This window comes from Solanum tuberosum, unplaced genomic scaffold (genome assembly GCF_000226075.1).
Source record: "Solanum tuberosum cultivar DM 1-3 516 R44 unplaced genomic scaffold, SolTub_3.0 scf00004, whole genome shotgun sequence".
Taxonomy (NCBI): domain Eukaryota; kingdom Viridiplantae; phylum Streptophyta; class Magnoliopsida; order Solanales; family Solanaceae; genus Solanum; species Solanum tuberosum.
Window position 1 is genome coordinate 3,345,667 of NW_006238930.1, and position 19,704 is coordinate 3,365,370.

The 19,704-nt window shown below is 31.2% G+C and overlaps 2 protein-coding genes and 1 non-coding gene across 5 annotated transcripts; 1 reads left to right on the forward strand and 2 right to left on the reverse strand.

Moving 5' to 3' along the window:
• Positions 1-600: 600 nt before the first annotated feature.
• TRNAD-GUC (transfer RNA aspartic acid (anticodon GUC)) lies at positions 601-672 on the reverse strand. The gene has a single exon. It is a non-coding gene; the product is annotated as a tRNA-Asp (tRNA).
• A 3,383-nt stretch (positions 673-4,055) lies between these two features.
• On the forward strand, positions 4,056-7,568 carry LOC102582119 (NAC domain-containing protein 8). The gene is made up of 6 exons (XM_006338562.2): positions 4,056-4,408; positions 5,268-5,400; positions 5,605-5,791; positions 6,048-6,544; positions 6,619-6,921; positions 7,014-7,568. The coding sequence occupies exons 1-6, from the start codon at positions 4,326-4,328 to the stop codon at positions 7,065-7,067; spliced, it is 1,257 nt and encodes a 418-aa protein (XP_006338624.1). The 5' UTR covers positions 4,056-4,325; the 3' UTR covers positions 7,068-7,568.
• A 366-nt stretch (positions 7,569-7,934) lies between these two features.
• Positions 7,935-11,042, reverse strand: LOC102582440 (uncharacterized). Of its 3 annotated transcripts, XR_366575.2 has the most exons (3): positions 10,659-11,041; positions 8,942-10,130; positions 7,935-8,132 (listed from the first exon to the last, which is right to left on the reverse strand). XR_366575.2 is itself a non-coding variant. In XM_006338564.2 (2 exons), exons 1-2 carry the CDS (start codon positions 10,722-10,724, stop codon positions 9,030-9,032), a joined length of 1,164 nt encoding a protein of 387 aa, XP_006338626.1. In that variant the 5' UTR covers positions 10,725-11,042; the 3' UTR covers positions 8,622-9,029. The 3 variants fall into 3 exon arrangements, 2 of the variants coding, with proteins under 2 accessions (XP_006338626.1, XP_006338625.1); XM_006338564.2 differs by lacking the exon at positions 7,935-8,132 and having other exon boundaries at positions 8,622-10,127; positions 10,659-11,042; XM_006338563.2 differs by lacking the exon at positions 7,935-8,132 and having other exon boundaries at positions 8,622-10,130.
• Positions 11,043-19,704: the final 8,662 nt, after the last annotated feature.

Here is a 19,704-nt window from a genome sequence, read left to right on the forward strand (position 1 = left end):
AATATTGAATTTAAAAACAAACTTTAAATTTATTTTATTTTTTTTGGGGTGGTTGGGGGGGCTGATTTGAGGGTATCAAATAAATTGATTTTTTCAACAATTTTTTTTTTTAATTAAAAGTTGGAAGAGAGTTTTGGAAAATGTTTTCCTTAAGTTTGAAAGGAGTCATTTTCCTTAAATTTGAGGAAAATGAGTTGATTTGGAAAACATTTTCCAAAACATTTAACCCAACCAAACATGAGAAAATTGGAAAACATTCCTTCATACCAAACACACCCTAGGTTATGGCTTGTTAAACTGATTTTGGTTGATACAATTATGACTCATTTGATCAATTGATGGAAAATCCGATTTATTTGGATAAAGGAGAAGGATAGATTGATGGATGAATATTTGGAAGGAAAGGGACAGTAGAGGTTGGCAAGAAAGAAATAATTAGGTGTTGGATGTTTTGGGGGAGAGAGTGAAAGTTAATGTTTGTTTGGTCCACCATTGAAATTGGAGTACTAAATAAGAACAAAATATAGGAGTCAATTATTTGAACAGTCAGTAACGCGCCTGTCGGCCCTATGGCACAAACAAACAAATAAAAAATTAAATCGCCGCTGCCGGGGATCGAACCCGGGTCACCCGCGTGACAGGCGGGAATACTTACCACTATACTACAACGACTTTGTTGATATGGTTACATAAAACATCTATAGGATAAGTAGTGCTTCAATATGAATAGTGGCGGGGTACAAAAGTCGAGACAACTACATTTTGACTTTCGTTACATGAGCTTACCCCGTTGTTGTTGGTTTAGTATGCTATAAGCATTCTTTATGAGTGAAAAATACAAACTTCTGATAGTGGTGTTTTTGATAAAAGTATAGTGATTGTACGAAGAGGATTATACTAGTAATAAGAAATAATATTTGACAAAATGGATGGCCAATTAATATAAAACAGTGCGTGTGCATCAGTTTTCAACTTTCAATAAACATGTTAAAGTAAAGAGGAGAGCATTTGCCTATGTGCTGCTTTAACTTTTGCATCAAGCAAACTAAAGTCCTCTTGCTTTTTCGAAACCTTTCATAAGTTCTTTATTGTACTATTTGGTTTTGGCGAGTTCAAAATCTATGATTATAGTTATACACATATTTGTATACCTAAAAAACCCATAGACATGCAGCCTCACTTGTTTCGTCGTCATTGTTGGAGTTCATCGATGGTTTTGTTGGCCACTAAAAAATCGATGTTATTTCTTCAAAGGGTGATATATTTAAAAGTTTATATGCATGTACCATTCGAAATTAAACACAGTTATATTCAATTGACTACCTATATAATTGATGTCTTCACATAAATATATACATACAATATCCAATTTCTACTTTGAAAACTCCATTTACATATGATATATTATTACAATCAGATATTATATTCACGCGATCTCGATTATAACCAAATTTCGTATGTGCACGCATACAATATACGATAATAGCGCTACTTATGAAATTTAACTGTTAAATACAAAGGGTCTCTACCATAAGAAACAAAATATGGAAGTTTTAGAGTGAAATGCTTTGAACATTGTCCTCCACATCAGATAGATGTTGATAAGACCAGCGATGATTACACGTGTCAAACATCAACAGGAACAAAAGTAAATAATCATTGTTCTGCTCTCTGCACTGAATCATCCTGTTGGATTTTCTTGTAACCCCAAACCAGGAAGTTTCTCAATAATTTAATAATAAAATGAGATTTTTATATTATTTATTTATATAAAAATGAATATTTCTTTTACCATTATTTTGTAGAGTAATTCTTTTGTTATGGAGTAGTATATGACATGTATAACATCAAAAAATCTAGAAATATTTTAATACATTATATCTTAATTTTAAATTTTAAAATTCAAACATTTTCTTTTAAGACCCTGTAAGAAATTAAAATATGACAAATAAATTAAAATAAAGGGATTAATTTAGTGCTGTCCACTGCAAGAAACTTTTTCTTTCTTTCTTTTTAAAAATATGGTGATATATGAATATTTATTACAACCTTGCAACTGTCTTGTACCAATGAATTTACGCTCTACCAACGTAACATCATACCCTACAACAATAATACGTCCCAGGTAGTTTCCATGAAACGAGATTCAAAGAGAGTAAAATGTATGTAAATTTTATTTTTATTTTAGAAATAAATAAATTATTTATTGATATACCTTCAATTTAAAAATAAATAATCTACAACAATAAAAACATAAATTAACAATATATAATAACAAAAATAGGAGAGGATATAATGTAACATCCTATCCTATCTCGATAGTATTATTAGTTAAGGAAATAAGAAAGAGAGAAAGGGAAAAGTACTTTAGTACGTGAATATATAATCTTCGGTAAAACAAATTAAGTTTATTATCTGAAAGCAAATATCCACTTGTCAAGAAATTAAATAGTATATCAACATGAGTTGTGGTGCACTAGTGGGAGTGCTTCACCCTTAACCAGATATTTTGAGTTCGAGTCCTGGGTATGGAAATTTTTTTGTTGTGAGCGTCACCCCCAAATGGGCCATGTAGTGCGCGATCTGGATTTAGTCGGAGCTCCAATATGGACTTCGAACACTGGGTGAAAAAAAAAAGACAGCCTCATATAACTAATGTTAGTTATGTGATTCACAAAATAAAGTTTTTCGTTCAAGATCATAAGATTAAAAGTAATTTTTGAAACATTGAATATATTTTTAATTTAAGATCGTAAGATTTAATTATTCTTTTTATTTTCTTAAATTATGTGTGGCTAAATCACAAATTGAAATGAAAGGAGTGTGGAATCTTTCTAAAGTTAAATAATGGGGTAGTATAAGTTAAAACTATAGAATCTTTTTAAAGTTAAATAATGGAGTAATATAAGTTAAAACTAGACTTAAGTCATCTGTAGTCCTTTAAAATTGTTTTCATAATTAATTTAGACACATTAACTAGGGCTAATACCTATTGAACACTTTGATCTTAAAATATTTATATCTATTAGACACAAAATGTCAATCAGTTGAAAAACAAAATTGCGTGTAGCTCAAACGCAAATACATAACAGGTGTACCAATAAAACAACGACACATGGCGGTCAAATTCAGTTTTTTAAAAGTTCTATTTAAATAATCCAAAAATAATTTTAAGAATATAAAAATTAACTCTTTTAATTAACGCCCCCCCTTTCCGCCAGCGTCAGCACGCAAATAAAACATCGCCCCACTCTTTCATTCCCGTTCATCGGCATCGATAACACCTCCTACCGATTGGCTTCATCTTCTTTCGATTAATAAACATTTATCACAATTATAGGATATAATAACAAACTTTTGCCAAAAATATAATTTATTCAATTTTCTTTCATCGAAATAAATAGAGTTTCGCCAAAATATTTAAAACCTGAAAAAAATGGAAGAATAGTTGGAGAGGGTGAGAGAAAGAGAGAGAAAGTTGGTGGGATGGGGTGACATGGGAGGTAACCGGCAAGTACTGAGATGGTGAATGGAAATAGTTGAGGTTGTTCTTAGGAAGAAGACGTCCTTTTTTTTAAATTTTATTGTTAGTTAATTGTTTTTGATTTCTTTATTAATTAATGTCAAGGTCAATGAACCAAGAAAAATGTACTTTTTTAGGAAAAATAAAAAGGAAAATGTTATTTGGGCATCTTCAAGCGCCGATGAAAAGTGAAGAAACATTTTTTGCCACATCACTACTTTGTGCTTAATAGATACACTTTTTGAATATTTTAAGTGTTCAATAGGTAATAACCTTAGTTAAGGTATCTAAATGAAATATACGAACAACTTTAAGGGGCTGTAGATGACTTAAGTCTTAAAACTATGTAAAATTTACATAGAATAATTGTATTAATAAAATATGATTTCCCGGTTAATATTATGGAATATAAACATTTCAAAAAAGACAAATCTACTAAAAAAAGGTAAAAGGTGGAAATTAAACATAAAACCATTTCCATTTATAGCTTGGGGAGCAAGGAAGTCGGGTCAGATAAATTTACCGTTTTAACACCATTACCCATTTTTCTAAAAAGACATTTCACTTCCAAAGCTAAGTCACTAGCAGACCCGAGGTTCGGTCAACACTGGGCCCATCTCAAACCTATGGTTCGGGAACATCGATGAATGCGATGCTCATCCGAGCCTAAAGACTCGGATTCCAAACCTCTTAAGATAAAATTTCCCGCTCATTCACACTCCAACAGTCCAGCTTGCTTAGTCCAGTGGAGAAAGGGGGCGAAATTCTGGCACCATAAAACAAGAGTTTTTCTCTTCTTCGAATGTGTTCAATAGATGCGTTGAAACTCAGATTAACCGAATTTTCTTCAAAAATCTTGAATTTTTTTCGATCCTTAATGGGAAGGTGAGGATGGATTTTTTTTTTTAATGAAAATTTAAAGTTTGTGTTTTTAGGAAAAAAATTGTTCTGGGTTTGATTCGATATGATCAAACATGGTCTAAAAATTGAATCTTTAAAGAATTCTGGGGAAAAAAATTTCGGTAGCTTCCGTTGTAAGATTTGTGTTTGCTACTGGGGATAATGCTGAATACTACTGTAGTTTATTAAGGATTTTGGGTTATCTGGGTTTTGATTTGTTCTTCGATTTGGAATACGAAAGGCCATCGCGAAAGGCGTTTGAGTTATTCTTCATCAGATTGTGTTCACCAACAGATTGTTTAATACTTGAAAATGTTTAAAGCATGTTCTGTGTTTACAATTGCAAATGTGAAATGTGTGCTTTTACTGGCTGGTTGCTGGAAGTCCCCATTTGTTCTAATTACCCCATTTTTTTTTTATGGTCTCATGTTCTTGATCATCTACCCAATATTGTCTTCCACTAGCTGGATTCGAGGTTCAAATTTTGCTTGCAATGAGTCATATCAAAACCTCATGTTGAAATTTGTCTATTTACCTGTTCAATATGTTAGTGTCATAGAAAGATTTGGAAAAGTTGGTCTTAGGTCTAAACTGATAGTGAAACCAGATGAATTATTGAATTTATCAAGAGTATTTACTGAACTTATCGTTAATTGTTAAGCATTCTAGACCTCGCTTGTGGAATTACATTGGGTATGTTGTTGTATTGTTAATTGTCAAGTATATTTCCTTTAGGGTTCAATGGAAGTTTTTGAATCTGTTGGATGATATTGTTGTTCTTTTGTCACTTATGTCACCATAAGAAGATTTATAGGTCTAATCTGTTTCTTTTTTATTGATCCAGATCTTGGCTTATCAATGGCAGAGGACTTGCGAGTAAAGTAAAAAATGCGAGTGCCCCTGCTGCACATCAAATCAAAGATTGTGGGGCAAAGCGGCAATGCCCAAACTGCCACTACTCTATTGATAACAAGGATGTAAGCTAACAAGCGTTCATGCATAATTTACTTACCTCTTATAGTTTTCGTAACAGCTTTGTCAAACTGTTTAGTCTAGTTGAAAATTTCTCTTGTAAAGAAAGTTCTTTTGTTTCCCCTGGTTCAAGATTAGGCCAACAAATAGTTGTATCATAAATTAGCTGCTCAAAGCCTGCTTCAATATTTTGCTGCTTTCTGATTCAGGTTTCTCATGAATGGCCTGGTCTACCTGTTGGTGTTAAATTTGATCCATCTGATGCTGAGCTCGTGGAGCATTTAGAAGCAAAGTGCGGGGTGGGAAATTCAGAGCAACACAAATTCATTGATGAGTTCATCCCGACCCTTGATGTTCACGAAGGAATTTGCTATACCCATCCTGAAAATCTTCCTGGTTTGTAGCACACCCAATTCTTCAATATACTAGCTTATGTTTGCTTTTAACTGCATTAATCAAGTCAATAAACTGTGCTGGTGAAATAAATAGAGGAAAGGCTATTGTTGTTTTCAGGGTTGCATTTACCTAGAAATGAAAATGTAGCAAAAGTTAGTTGTTGTAACAAGCATCTTTCTGTTTTTTTGGTTGAAACCGGGCAACCATCAATATGTTATGGCAGATTTTTATTTCTCAATCTCTTATTATGCTTCAGGTGCAAAAAAGGATGGAAGTAGCATTCACTTCTTTTATCGCATTACTAATGCATATGCAACTGGTAAAAGGAAGCGTAGAAAGATTCATGATGAAAATAACTTGATGAAAGAACATGTACGCTGGCACAAGACGGGAAAGACCAAGGTTGTTATGGAGAATGGATTCCAAAAGGGATGTAAGAAGGTCATGGTACTCTATCAAACTATTAAGAAGGGGTCGAAGCAGGAAAAGACTAATTGGGTAATGCATCAGTACCACCTGGGCCCTGATGAAGATGAAAAAGAAGGTGAATATGTGGTTTCAAAAATCCTTTACCAGCAGCAGAAGCAATCTGTCAAGGCCAATGATTCTTCTGACAATGAGGAAGCCAGTGTGGGAGCCAATCAAACTGGGCCTACAACTCCAAAGACGGTTACACCTAATCCTCCTCGAGATGGAGAAACCCCTTCCTATGATGATATTGTGGATGACTCTTTACCCTTCTCACCTGATCAGGTAGAAACAATTGGATGATGCAGCTGCATTTTGCCAGAATTTTTCCGTACACTGATTTTCTTTTTGTTGTTTAGGAAGTGGAAGTTGCCAAAGAACCAGGGCAGCCTTCTGATGCTAAGATTAAGTGTGAAATGGAGTACACCACATGCTTGGCTGGAGAATCACAAGCAGCTGATGCAAATGATGTTGATAATTCTCTGTTGTGTGATGAACATAATGATTATTCATTTCTTGATAGTTTTGGACCCAATCTTGGCCCTTCTGCTGACTACACTCATAGCACTTGCCATTTACCACAAGAGAATGGTAACACAACCTGTGGAATTTCAGAGTTGGATAACTTGGAACCGGATTCTCCTCCAGACTTCCAACTTGCAGTAAGTTTCCCATCCTTGTAAATGGTAATGTGTTTTTTTGTTTTATATGTATAATAACATCTGTAGCTGAATCTGATGTTGTGTTCTACCAGGATTTGCCGTTTGGTTCGCAAGAGAATATCTTTAGTTGGTTGGACCGGCTATAGAGATGAAGGCAATGAGATAATGCTTTATGCATTCTGGGAAGGAGAATATACTTCAACAAGATTGTGCTCTTGAACAGCAACATGAATCTTTCTTCAATTTCAGTTTTCGTGGTTTCAGCATATCCTTATAAAAAAATGCTCATTTTCCCACCAGTACTACAGGCCACAGAAGAAAAGAAAAAACAGAAATATTGGTTGCTATATCTACTATGCTGGATGATATACTAGTTGAAGGAGTTGTTGCAAGAACCTACTACAATCTACCAAGGAGATCAATATTTGGGAGTCGGAACTGTTAAACCTTAGTTTATTAAAATTGGCTCAAATTTTGATTTAATGTTCTGATCTCTCTTGTTAAGACTCTCATATCCTTTCTGTTTTGTTCAGCATGTTCTGACCCCCAAATTTTTCGGAAAGTTTCTCGTTTGTACTAGTTTATATTGTACTAAAAGTGTGGACTGGATTCTATTGCTTTCTAATGCATCTTTCATTGTCTGATTTCATGCGTTGTGATATGAAAGACATCTTGTTTTGCATATAATTATATCCTTTTCGCTTTGCATATAGTTTTTAAAGGTAAATACTTGTGTCTTTACTAGTTTTGTATATGTGAAGAAATTCTTGCATTATTGGAGTTTATGCTCCCAAGTTTTCCTGTTTTAACAACAGATGGATGTGCGCTATGAGCTGGGTCTGGGAAAGATTGAACTACAAGGGTCTGTTACTGACTTCTTTTATTATGTATTGCTTTGCATTTATATGTTTAAGCATGCATAATACATATTTAAGTCTTCTCACCATGCTTGTCAGATGAACAATGTTGGGTTCTTGTAGATATTCAGGCTTCATAAACAATCTAAAACAAGAGGTCTGATTTTTTACTTGTTTATTCAAGTTTGGTAGGGAACTTCACATAGATCAAAAAAATTACTGCCATGAGTCACCTTTGTGGTGAAAGAAACATCTTGATTAAGTAGTGAACAACAATATCAAAGTTTCATCCTAAAAAGGCAAAGACAGAAAATGACTTCTTGATTCAAGGATGAGATTCGATTCCTGCAAAAACTAGAGGGAAAAAAAAGTATATTAGCACTAGTACAAAGAGCTTCCACCTTGCAAAGAAAATCACTAGCTTCAAAAAGGATTTATAATCTTAGGTTTTGAACATGGAAACAATTGTTTCACAGATGGAAATGGGGCATTTGTCTGCAACAAGATATACAACCTATGAAACTATCAACTGTTTCATAGGAATCAAATACCAAATTACCAACAAGAAACTCAAACTGTCCCAAGTGCACTGCCCGAAAACATGTTCATTTTTCGAGCATATCTTTTACTCTTGAGTGACTGGAATCACTTGCTCAATTAACATGGCTAACTAAACATGCATTGGTTTCACAATCAGTCATAGGTTGGGCAGGGTACTTATGCCTTTTCCCAATATGAAAATATTAAACGAAATAAAATCTCAAAAAAACACAATGACTTGGGTACTAACTGAGCTCATTTCTTTTCCACATGCCTTCTATGCAACACAATTGGGAAACAAGATTTATAAATTGGAACAAATGTCTCGAACAGGAGCAAAAGAATACGAAAACCAATTCTACAATCAAAAAGCCCGAGCATTGTCATTCAAAGAGTTCTATCTCAGGGTTATGTAATACAGACAGGAAACAATCAAGTTTACCCAAGAGTTTACATCACCGCTAAATTAATTTTTTACTTGACAAATGAATGTACTGACACCTCAAATGAACCAAAAAAGACAATATACACCCGGCCGCTTCCCTGAATACTTGTTTACCTACACTTTGTTGCATATAAGGTTTAACTGTATAGAGCACTGCCACATGACCATCATCAATTACCTGATAAGAGTCCCTCATGGTGCAACATAAAATCGGCACATGAACACCTCCTATGTTACGAAAATGCATCCAACTTTGTGGTAACAACTTAGCCACTTTCTCTTTTGCAGTTCCCAGGCAAGAGATACTTATACTTCTCGGGATTATCCAGCAAATGCGCAGGAAGATGCACGGCTGAGTAAGAATGAGGTAGAGGTCCCATGTTACCAATAATATCCTTGAATGTGTACTCCTCAGGAAGCATGTCATATAAATCAGATCCTTCACAAATGATATCTTGTATTCTTCCTGGGTTCAAATAATGCAAGAACCTCACTCTATCAGTGTGGCTGTAAGCTTTCATTTTGAATATGAAGTCAGAGATGTGGCGGAAACAAAAGCTACAATGCCAACCTGAATCTGCCAAAAGGTAATCAGTCTGACGATAGTGTACGTATCGAGTCTTGCCACTCTGATACCTGTGGACTGAAGCTCTCCAACTTCTGTGCTTAAGCTCAAATTCAAAAGAGTACAAGTAATTCCTAAAATGAAGGTGAAGAATTGGAGGAATGTCATCACACCATCTTAAAAGATTGATGGTGTGCCTGCTAGGAATTTCATCAACATCGGACATTATCAGCAAATCATCATCCTCTATTCCAGCTATTCTCAATAGCTGGTCGAGTGCTACTCTCTGATATGCCTCTTCAACAAACGGATTTTCACCTTTCCTGAATCTTCCTCCAATGGTTCCATAAGTCAATCGAGGCTCAACAAACTTAAACTGGTCCCGGTTAATAGCAAAAGTAAATGGCTTTGGTAATCCAGTAAACGTGGAGTTTGACTCGAGAAGAACAAACTGTGTGATGTAAGGATACAATTCCTTCCATCTGATAGTAAGCATGTCCACTTCATTACTAAACAAAACAGCATCATAGACACGCCTAGGATATTCACGAATTCCCCATCCATGTTGCTTGCAAAGATTCTCCATTGAGACATTCTCATGATAATAATGGGTAAGTTCAATAAAGGGCTTCGGAGGAGATTGCCATATTGGGCGGAGGAAGTAGGTAATCTTCTGTCCATGAAAGTATATACCAACTATACATAATGGCACAAAAACAACCAAAAAAACAATAGCCTTTAAATCCAATCCTCGAAGCATACACCGTAGTCTTGACATGCTTACTATTCCAGGGGTAGACTGCTGCATATAAAAAAGATAACAACTTCAGAACAATGCAAATAGCAGCAAACCTTTGAAAACAATCAAATATTCACACATTAGTTTATTGAACCCCTAAGAATTTCCCAAATATCTTCCAAGAGGAGAACAACATATTAATTTTTTGTTTCAAAGCTTTTTATCCACTTGTGAGAACCATAAGAAAACTGAATCTTCCATCAGTTTAGATAATATCCAAATGAATAGCTAAAAGTCATGGATTTTCCCAAAATCCCAACACACCCACAAATTTCCAGAAGCTCATAACAATATAGATATGAAAAACCAACCAAATTGCATATTGTTTTGAAAATAAAATTCCTCATCGGGAACAGAGCAACCCCACATCATCCCAATTCAAGATTTTAGGGTTTATAAGCAATACCAGAATGAAAAAACACATATTTCATAATTCCCCAGAAACCCAACAACAAAAACCAATATTTACTAAAATTCCAAACTATTAAGCACATAAAATGGTGAATGACAATTAAAAGGGGGAAAAGGTACCTCGCCACAAACGTCTTCACAAAAATCGTCGCTTTTCTTTGAAGGGTAATAAATATCAGACACCATGAGCACTACCAAGATATTTTATTCAAAACCCTCCTCTAAAAATGGCCAATGAAACTTTGGCTTCTTCCAATTTTTAATTATTTTCCTCTCCTTTTCAAGAATTTTTGTTACCTGCTGTAAAATTCAGAAGATAAACAAATTATGAAAAGAGAGATTGTTTGAAGAAAAAAGAAACCCCCTCCCACTCAAATTTACAGCAATGAGAAGGGAAGTTATTTTCCAATTTTTTTCTTTGTGGATTGAATTTGACTATATAAAAACACGCTAAATTATAGCCGTTTGTTGTGTTCTTCTTCTTTGTTTCTTTTAATTCAACACTCTCTCTACAGATAAACTATATATAGAGACAAACACAATGCACCCCACCCCACCCCCACCCCCTGTATCTTCTCCTTCACCTATGGAAATTCTATAATGCAGGTGGAAAAAAAATTATGGTTTTTTTTTATAAAGATTCCTAATCTAACTGGAAAAAGAATTAAAAATATTCCTAATTTAAATAATTCTACTCCAGATAGGATTGCTTCTGTCATTTTTTTTTTTTAAAAAAAAACTTGAATTAATAGATAAATATTTTACGTGGGGAGATCTCCATGGCATATTCCTGATATTTATACAACAAGTACCATTTTATCCACTTCTTTAAATTTGTTTTTTAGGAAATAAAAAAGGAAATGTGAATCTAATGAAAAAAAAGTTATTTACAAATTTTTTATTCTCCTTTACTTTTTTTTTTTTTAATGTAAGATGGGAATGCATGTGGCAAAAGATAAACGCACAAAAGTTTTGCATTTGTAGCATATAGGTATGATTTTTACCACAAAATGTTATGGTGAAGTGATATATATTTATTATTTTTAATTAAAAGTTTTAAATTTGAATTATGAAGGTAAAATTCTTCTAATAATTGTCATACAAAATTAAATTGATAAAGTTTCAAAGCAGATATTGAACATCACGAAGGAAATGATACCCACTTATTTTCTTGTATCATTCTATTTTCTCCTACTTGCAATTCTATCAATGCTCTAAATTACTTCTTTTTTTTTAAAAAAAAAAGGAGTAATAATATGTCAACTATAATGGTTGGAGACTTGGACCAAGTCTAGCATAAGTTGAACCTATATTGATTGAGGTGTTATTTTTCTTGTAATAAGTGACATGGAAACAAGTGGACATTGATTACTAGGATAATAGGTGGTTTTATTAACACTAGTACTCTTATTAACAAGTCATAATTTCATTTGTTGATTAAGGACTTTTTAATTACTCATTCCTGGGGATTACTTAATTAATCATTATTTTTTTATTGATATGGGGAGGGTCTCTTCTCCTTTCATTTTCTAAGCAATGAAACCCTATTAAATCGACATGCATTCTATTTATTTTACTCAAATCACCAAATTTAGCCTTAATGGAAAGTACCAACATTTAGTGATAGAACATTAACATAATTATGAAATCATAATTTGAACTATATAATGCATAATGTAATTTATAGTTTGTAACGATGATATTCCTAATGTATATAATATGTTTATGTTATTAACAAGAATTGTCTTTAAAAAAAAATCATATGCTCCAAAAATGGATATGCATTGTTACACAAACAAAGAAAACAAGGTACAATATTTCCAGCTCAAGTCAAGCAAAATTATGTTTGTATTCGCTCAAATGGCTAAGAACACAATGTTCAATCTGGCATATGCATTAGAATTCACACAATTCACTAGGTTATTTTCATATTGTCAATTAGTATTTTGTTTCACCTTATGATAAAAAATAAATATTTTTATTTTACTTATCTATTTTAACAAATCGAGATAGTTTTATATTATTATTTTTCCATATTACCCTCACTGTAAAATAACCAGATAAAATAGTAATCGTCAAATTTAGAGTTTCAAAGCATCACTGATAAAGTTAAAGTTAATTAGTAAAAAGGACCTCTAATTGAAATTTTATAAAGAGGTATGTCAGATCAACTAGGACCAAGTAATATGAAACGAAGTGTATCTAAAAATAATCACCTTGATGAAAAATTAATTTATTTTTTTAAAAAAAAAAATCCTTTTGGTTGGGGTGGTGGGGATGGAGGGTGGGGGGCTAAAATAATTAGCCTTTATGAGAACCAACGATGTTTTTGTTTCGTACAAGATATTATTGAGGCGAATAGTTCAAAGACATACTATACTACTTTTAAACAATCAACTAGAGAATATTTCCAGCAATAATTATTTTAATTAATCAAATCTATTTGTATGAATTTGCTGATGTAACTTGTAATAAAAATATCAGAACAAGTAAATTATTTCACGTAATTAACATGAAGGTATAAAAAAATTAAGAGTTTAAGTTTTATGTAGCATAGAATTTTCACACAATTAATCACCCTTTTAAGCAATTATAATTAATTAGATTCATGTTATATTAAAATCTTATGATAATTACTGGGAATACCTACGTTTTGTAAAATTATCATAAAAATATATAAACTTCAAATTTTAAATTAGCATATACACGCACCAGTATAACTTAAATTCAAAATAAATTAGGAGTAAAGACCGGGTTATTTAAGTGTGTTACGGGGAAGATGACCCAGTATTTTTATGCCAAATGCCATCTACTTTGACATTTTCCTAGTTTACTTATTTTTATATAAATATATCTAATCTAAAGTGTAAAAGAAAATATGGAGGATGAGTTTAGTCCAACGACCAAGACAAAATTGACCATGCCAAAACACTGCCGTGTGCTAAATGTTTTTCCTAAAAACTTTAATAAATGAAAGAATAAATCAATTTTCTTTATTTAAATTATCTATCGTTATTTTTTTTATACGCTTTTTAAAAAATAGTTATTAAGAGAGTTTTTATCTTTTTAAATTTAGGTAAAATAATAACTAATTATATCATAAAAATGTAAATAATAAATAATTTGTAATAACTAATCTAATAAATTACGATAGATATTTTAAAATGGTTGAAGTAGATCGTGATAATCCACTTTTGTTTTTGTTCAATAAATATGGTATTGCCTGTCTCCTTCATGATATACGTTTTCATATCAAGTTTTTCTTTTTCTTTAAAAAAAGAGACATTTTGTAATTTTCTTTTGTTTTCCTCATTCAAAAGGATAAAGAAAGAATCTAAGGAGTATGCGCGTATAGATAAAAATAAGTGTATTTTTTATTTATCTTTTTTATATTAATAAATAACAGATATTATTCTAAAAGGTTTTATTATTTAGATTAATACTACGAGAGCTGGTGTGAAGGATAGGAGTGGTGGGATAAACATGAGATTTGTTGAAAGACGGTGAAGATATAATCAATAGAAAATATTACTTGTTAAACTTGTTTTTCCTTATTTTACAAAGTCATTTTCTTTTCTTTTTTTTAAAAAAAAACTTATTTTGTAAGAAAAATATTTTTGGAAAACTTTACCCATTTGAACATGAAAAAATATCCACGAACACGCCTAAAATGTCAATTTTTAATTTTCCTTTTATCCCAAGAAAAAATAGTGATCACACAAACCCATGTGCTGCATTTTAGCTAAAAGTCTATCCGTTTACTTTTGTAATATAGGGGAGGTATCGTATAACACGATAAAAAAAAGTTATAAAATGCAAAATTATGATTTGCACAAAATTAAGGTATTCGAAAATAAAAGGTTGATGGTTCTGATCTAGTGAGGTTATGCCTCAAGTGTTTGAACGCGACCAATGCACAATTCAAATAGTTCATCCCACCATTGGGTGGTTTTTTTGTGATAGCAATTGTGATTTGTTAATATTTTTTCGATCTTTTTTTGACGTTTATACTAGGCTTATATATCGCTTTAGGCACATTTCTCTTCATTAATAACATGCAATTATTATTTCGCTAACCTTGTGCACCCTTAAAATTGCTTAGCTAACTGCTTATTTCGTCTCATATTAGTTGATCATTTTATTAAAAATAGTTGTTCAATAGTATTAGTTGTCTACCTTACTAAATTAAGAAAGCAATAATTAAATTTCTTCTATATTACCCTTACAATTAATTTCTTCTTATTTATGATTTCTTAATATACATGTAAAAGGAAAAATACGAAGGGACATTTTTGTCTCATAAAAAACTTTCACTGAATACAAATCAAAAGTACAGAATATTACAAGTTCAATTTTTGAATGATAATTGATTCATTTGTGAAAGGGAGGTTTGCTTCCAGGCAATTTCTTAGAAAGTGATGGACTAATCACAAGTCACAACTGGGACCAGAAAAAATCAAATTACAAGAATGACATCTACATATGTGACTTAAGTTAGAATTGCAACTTGGAAAAATCCTCTCATATTATCCTTTCACCTTTATTTTATGTGTCGTAAGTTTTTTAAATAAAAAAATATTTAAATCTTACAGTGAGACGTTTGAAACAAAGAGTTGATTCTGCATTTATTTTTATTTATTTGTTATGTTAGAATTACTTTTACTAATTAACTACTCATTTTTTCAAATCATTTTTCAAGACTTTTTGAAATGATAATAGTCATTAGTAGATAAACTATGCACTTCATTTCTGTCCTAAATGAATGTTACCTTAACAAAAATATTTTATCTCAAATAAGTGTAACCTTATGAATTCAAGATAAAGATTAGTATATTTTTCCAACTTTATCTTTAAACTTCATTTTCTAATAGTGTTCAATTTTCATGAGACATTTGTTAAATAGGAATAGTTTAATAAACTGCATACTGTATTTATTCATTCCTTAATGAATATGATTATAGTTAAAGTGACTTTTATTTTGGAATGAGAAAGCATTGTTTAAGGGAAATGCAAAATCGATTATGTGGAAGTAAAAATTAATATAGGGAGTATATAAAACATAAAAAGCGATATTCTTTGAAAAATAAATTAAAATTTAAAATAAGACACACAAATTTTAAAAAATTATAATTAAATCTCTCTATAACAGTTACTGTCTTCTACAACAACATTTCAATATAATAAATCAACATTTAAAAAAAATTAGTTTTCATATTATATTATATATATATATATTTTATACGATAATATTTCATTATAACAATAAAAACATATTTGAATAAATAATATCGTTAAAGAGAGAATTGACTCTAACAGCTTGTAACTTTGGAGGTACGCATAAAGCAGAAAAGGAAATTGCAGCTTTTGGATATATTCTTTTATGAATACTATTTAATTTGATCACCACATTCTGCGGGATTTTCGTGCGTTGACTCCATAAACTAAGTCAACCTTGACAAAAAAAGACTAGACTTTTGATCATAAGAAATGGGAGATACAATAATGCAATTTTCAAATTAAAATACGCAACTATACAATTAAATTTTTTAATTTTTAAACAAATAGACAACTGTTCCAAGTAGGATTAGATTAAATACTTAAGTAGTTGTGTCTGACTTTGTCCAAAAAATCTTGCAGAATAATTTCATTAATATCAAAAGGAGTAATAAATAATTAAGGGAAGGGTTCAAATTCCATAAATAATTTTTATATTGAAATTATTAAAAGTATAGCAATGTTAACATGCTAAGGTACTCCATGAAAGCAAAGGTTTTCGAAATTTATAAGAAGTATAACTTCCATATTTCATTAAGATGAGAGTTTGAGAGTCGAAAATTTAAATATAAATTTCTAATCAAAATATTTCAGTTATCTCATAATTAGACACTATCTCTCAAAATAGATTATCAAAAGAATATATAGCACTAAGAGCACGCATACTTTTAACCTTTCATAGGCACAAGCAAAATAAAAATATTTGGGTATACTTTTTTTTTTCCAACTTGAAAATTATACTGCTAATATTGGCGAGGAAATGGACAAAACATGGTGATTTTTAATTTTTGTTATGGAAGATGACAATTGGAAAAAAGTTGACTCACAATTATTCACATGGCTAATTTTTGAGTGACTCTAGTTATTCGATTTCCTTCGTTTTCAAGTTGTACACCACTTATAATAGTCACACGATTGAGAATATAAGGCCTTCTACCGTTGGACAAAAGTTATTATTTTACGTTCAACTAGTACGGAAAAGGCTATTTCTAATAGAAGTAATAGAATTATTTCAAGCATTTCAGCTTGAATAACGATGTACTTTTTTTTAATCTCTCTTCACTCATGATCAACGCAATCATGATATTGAAGGCTTTTATAGCAGGAAAAAAATTAATTAAATTATTATATTTGTTTGAATCTCGTGTTTGTGAAAGGATTCTGACTTCTCACCGTAGGAACATTAGGTACATGTATAAATCTGTACGAGTGACAAAGTAGATGAAAGTGAGGTTAATTCAACAACCTCTTATTCACTTCTCATATGTATGAGTCAAGAAAGATCTCATTATCACATTAGTCAGGTCAAAATTGAAGAAGGAAAAGAAATTCAATTATTTTATAGCTAATTATAGTACAAGTTTGAATGATGTTATTATTTATATATGTGGAATTAATCCCATATGAAGGCCTGCTATTGAATTAAGGGGTCTCAATATTAGATAGATTTGTTCATCACACAGTTTTGGATTTATATAAATGTCATTTACCTAGTTTGGATCGTCTTTTGTCTATTTGCACAAAACACCATTTTCAGTCACAGCTCACCTAAGTTACCATGTGTCATTTATGAACAAGTATAAGCAATATATTAATTGCTAATAGAGACAAATCTAAAGTTTTGTGTAGATGGGGTTTAGTGAAAATGGGGTCAGAAATATATACGGTAAAATCTTTTTATATCAACGTCATTTGTTGGGATATTTTTTTAATATTGTAGCGTAATAATATTACAAAAAATACTTGTAATATAATTTTAGCACCACATAAAAATCAGTTAAAAAGAATCTTTTCATTGTTATAGACTTATAGTGTATATTTGTTATAGATGCAACAATAACATTACAATATTATACTTAGGGTAATGATACAAATAAAGTTTGAGGAGAGTGGCATGTACGTACACAACCTTATCCATTATTTTGTGAAGGTAGAGATGTTGTTTTTGATAGATTCTCAACTTGACTAAGCATATCAAAAATCAAGTATGTAAGACAAATATGTACAATACCAAAGAAGTCAAGATGAAAACAACTAAGAAGAGAACAAGTAGCAGCAACAAGAAATTAATATGGTAACAGAGGCAAAGGAAACAACAAATAATGAGAAGAGAACTAGACAACATTCAATTAACTACTAATTATCTTTCCAAAGTTTTTTTCGCCCGACTGCCAATGACTGTATATAAAATACTAGTACTATTTTTTTTTCTTTTCGGAAAACATTAAAGATGAACATATAATTTAAAAAACGTACAATGAATTCAAGTTTAAATTATTCTCAATTGAACATGAATGTTGAGATTAAATAAACCAAGAAAAAGAAAAGAGAAAGGTGAAAAGGGAATGACATACAATTGGTTCTAACTAAAAGTGTTGCTAATTCTCTTTAATTTTCAAAAGCTGCTTAACTAAGTACAATTAGCAAACTTTTCAAAAAGCTTCTTTTGTTTACCTACACAAAACAAAAGGCATGCATATCTTATATTATATGGTCCTATTTCAACTAATGTATAGAAAGTTATAAAAGGGATGATACTTTATACACAAGCTAAGCAAATCTTTTTTGCTCCAAAACATAAGACATAGAGAAAAAGACAAGCCAAAAAGTGAGTTTTTTTTTTGTGGTAATCGGCGCACCCATACCCAACCTCATGCCTTTATGTCCCCAAACTTTTTGGCTTCTGTCATCTTTGCTAGTGACATCAAACACTGGGAACAAGAACAATAATCTTAAAATATGAGTTTACTATTTTTATTTATTGGGTCAATGCAAATTTTAGCTCTTAGAAAATTAAATAGAAAAAATAAACAATATAAGAATTAAGTGTCTCACATATTTAGGTATGTTTATTATACTCTTTTTTTTCACTATCACGATTCACATCCCTATCAAATCGTCTTGCTCCATATGTATTTAGATTGTTGGGGACTCAATTAGGAAACAAACACTTCCATTTTGTAACCCAAGTTCACTTAACTGTCCAATGGGCCAAGAAAGCAGAGGAAGTTGTAGCCCAAGAAAGTAAGAAGGATGACAATATATTGGGCCTATTGTTCGCTAGAATAGCCTTCTTTCCCGTCCAACGGGTCCAGGTGATTCGTAGCGGGTGATGAAAGGGAAATTTACATGGTTAAACAAACATAGGAGTATTAATTATCTAGTCATCATAGTTATAATTTTAGTTAATTACCACTCGTGATCAACATTTAGTGATAATTACGTGGGCTGTGGTTTCGAGTTTGTATAATTCACACGTTTATATAATTCAGAATTTGTATAACTTTTGTACATTGATATTTTGTATAACTGTTTAAAGTTCAAATGTTTGTATTTGTATAAATTTGTTATTTTGATCTTATACAAAAATAGCTCAATTATATAAATGTACTCGCAAATTATACAAACTCATCCACAAATTATACAAACGAGATAACTTAAACAATAGCTACAACCTGTAAATATGCAAATTATAGTTATGACAAATAATTAAATTTATTATAGTGTTTATTTGTGATTCCCTTATAGGAATGACCTTCATAAGAAGTGGTCTTAAATTTTTAGTCCCGTTTATTTATTTATTTTTTGAAATATAGCATTCACTTCAAAAGAATTCTTTAGGCAAAACTTTGTTCTGTATTGAACATAGGGTAATTTCGCCTATCAGGTAGAAGTCATAAATCTTTCAATAACTAAAACTATTGAACATATAAATAAGAACTTACAATTTTCTTTTAAAATAGAAAATATCTAATCAAAATATTTTATTAGAAGTTGGATTGTTTAATCAAAACAGAACTTAACAACTCATTTAATAAGGTATAAATTATTCCAAAATTAATAATCTCAAAATTAGTATCTCAAGATTGTAATAATATTACAATTCTAAATA

Excerpts from the sequence above, each read along its gene's own strand:
- LOC102582440 (XM_006338563.2), bottom strand. The coding sequence starts at position 10,724 with ATGGTGTCTGATATTTATTACCCTTCAAAGAAAAGCGACGATTTTTGT. Across the intron at positions 10,131-10,658 it reads GTGAAGACGTTTGTGGCGAG|CAGTCTACCCCTGGAATAGT; the intron begins GTACCTTTTCCC and ends TTTTATATGCAG.
- LOC102582119 (XM_006338562.2), top strand. The coding sequence starts at position 4,326 with ATGTGTTCAATAGATGCGTTGAAACTCAGATTAACCGAATTTTCTTCA. Across the intron at positions 4,409-5,267 it reads TTTCGATCCTTAATGGGAAG|ATCTTGGCTTATCAATGGCA; the intron begins GTGAGGATGGAT and ends TTATTGATCCAG. Across the intron at positions 5,792-6,047 it reads CCATCCTGAAAATCTTCCTG|GTGCAAAAAAGGATGGAAGT; the intron begins GTTTGTAGCACA and ends ATTATGCTTCAG.